This window comes from Nansenia antarctica (genome assembly GCF_963989245.1).
Source record: "Nansenia antarctica genome assembly, chromosome: 2".
NCBI classification, from domain to species: Eukaryota; Metazoa; Chordata; class Actinopteri; order Argentiniformes; family Microstomatidae; genus Nansenia; species Nansenia antarctica.
Window position 1 is genome coordinate 5,188,431 of NC_137675.1, and position 2,500 is coordinate 5,190,930.

Consider the following 2,500-nt stretch of genomic DNA (forward strand, 5'->3'; position numbering starts at 1 on the left):
TCTCCTTTTCACTGAATTATCCCCAAAAGTTAAATCCCCACCCCCCCTCCCCTCCTCATTTTCTCTCTCTCCCTCCCTCTCTCTCTCTTTCTTCCAGGGGTTGGACGGGACGTCTGGGACCAAGGGAGATAACGGAGATTCAGGCAAAACAGTGAGTGTGGCGCTGTCCTCTCATTTTGTCCCAGAAACGGTCAATAGGGTTGTTAAGTCGTGACGTGTTTCCGGGTCCAAAGTTGGCTGAGGCGCTCTCTTCGAAATGCCTCAGTAATAATAATAATTCATTATATTTGTATAGCGCTTTTCCGAGGCTCAAAGACCCTGACAATATGGGGAAAATGGGAAAGTGCTGTGTCCCTTGTTGTATGAATAGATCCGAGTCTAACAAACGTTTGAACTGTCATTCTACCGCTTTAATACACTGGTTCTCTAGTGCGGGGAAGTTTTGGTTTGGACCAAAACGTCACGTTTGACGTCAGACTTAACAACCGAATAGTCCTCTGTATCAACACGGAACTCGCCCCCTCAACAACACGCTCTTCAGCTTCCACGATAGACTTCCAACACGGATTGTCGGGTCCTCAGGAGAATAGATTTATTTGATACTTTTTTTTTTCTTTCTCAGAAACATTTCAGGCATAACATACCACACAAACAGAAAAACATCATCCATAAACGAACAAAGAACACAAACTTGTGGGGCAGATATCATGAGGTCATGTTCAGGAACCGTGATCATTGATGACGGTTAGACAGGTACAGTTTGTTACGTGAGATTTATGGCATGTTTGCCTAAGTGAGAGAGAAATCAAATGTATTTAAACACAAAAGAAAAGGAATAACTACAATATATATATAAACCCTAATCAGTGTCCGTTTTCTTCAAATAACAATCCCATTTCTTCCAATACTTTTCTCCTTTTTCTTTCTGTAGACGCAGGGTGTGGGTCATCTTTTCCATGGAGCGTACATTATTAACAATTGATGAGCTTAGAATGATAAGGTTCGATCTCCGTTTAGGGTAGTTCAGAGATATTGAGCTTCAAAGTTTTTACATTCCATTATGTTTTGTGAGATGGAACCTTTGTATTTTATTAATTACTAACTCAAAAACGTCAACATTTTAAAAATAACACCACACAGGCATCAATAAACACCTAATAGATCAGATTATGTAAAAAACTAAATTTTGACAAAAATGGAGATAGAACCTTATAATTCTAACATCACCATTTTTTGTAAAAAGGTCAGGAGAATAGATTTATGACAGAAATGCAGCCTATAGGACACAGGCACATTCTCTCTCTCGTTCCAGCTCGCAACAAAGTCCAACCCAACAACAACATATTTTCCCACAGACAGAAGCATACAAGCACTGTTGTGGATTAATAATGAGACTCAAGATAGGAACTTGCTTTAAATCTAGGTGTAATATTTATTCAAGAAAATGGTCTTTCGATTTTTATTTGATTAGATTTTTATTCGGAATTGACATAGAATCATTCAAGCATCATGACACTAAGTCATGTCCAGAGGATAGCACTTAAAAGCATTATTTAAAACCAGTGGTGGACTCAGGCTGTTTGAAGGGCAGGGGCGAAAAGAAAAAAAGGGCACCTACTGCACAACATGGGACCCCATCAATGCACATGGTCAAGTTTAGAACATTGGAAGGGCAGCCAATAGGGCACATCCTCTAATTTTGCCACTCAAAAGGGCACTTTAATGCGACGTTTTTCAACTGTGGGAGCACATGGTAAAATTTAGACCATTGGAGGGGCACCAATAGGGCACATCCTCTAATTTTTGCCACTCAAAAGGGCATTTTTGCCACTCAAAAGGGCACTTAAGAGAGACGTTTTTCAACAGTGGGGGCACCAGGAGGGGCAGTCGCTCCCCCTGACCCCCCCCTGAGTCCGCCAGTGTTTAAAACACTTATTTCCAAAGTGGTCCTCCATGGTCTTTCACAACTCGAGTTGGACCCAGCGCACTTAAGGTAGACTGAGTGCCCACTTACACACAACACATCTCAACCCATCAGACAGATTCACCTGCCCTGACCCCTAGGGACCTTGACGACTGATAAGATGTGTTCTTGAAAACATCGTTAGGATTCTTTGGGAAGGCAGTTTCATGTAGAGTGACCCTGAGTAAAATTCCACCAGATTTCTAAGCTACTTTACAATGGATACACAATGAATAGAAATATGGATTCAACATGGTCAATAGTCGTCGATATCAACATGGTCAATATTCCTCTATGTCAACACAGGTCAATAGTCAATAGTCATGGTCAATATAGTATATTTTGCATATATTCTATATATTTCATATGCAGACAAGATTGTCTGACCATCTGTGAAAAAATGTCTTACCAATAGCTTTTTACACCAATGTGTTCATATACAGTAGGTGTCTAGTAACACCTCTCAAAAGATGCAAACTCAAATCCACTGGGAAAATCCAGGAGAACCAATCAGAGTTGGGGTACCCAGTGGGCCTG

General features: G+C 40.8%; 1 protein-coding gene across 1 annotated transcript in view; it reads left to right on the forward strand.

The window, feature by feature from the left end:
- The window catches only part of LOC308151846 (uncharacterized protein), a gene marked incomplete at both ends in the record, with an annotated part of 71,813 nt that overhangs the window by 49,477 nt on the left and 19,836 nt on the right, over positions 1–2,500 (forward strand). Inside the window, one exon of the mRNA XM_080524732.1 lies at positions 98–151. Coding sequence (XP_080380858.1) covers positions 98–151 — 54 coding nt within the window. The remainder of the gene's footprint in view (positions 1–97; positions 152–2,500) is intronic.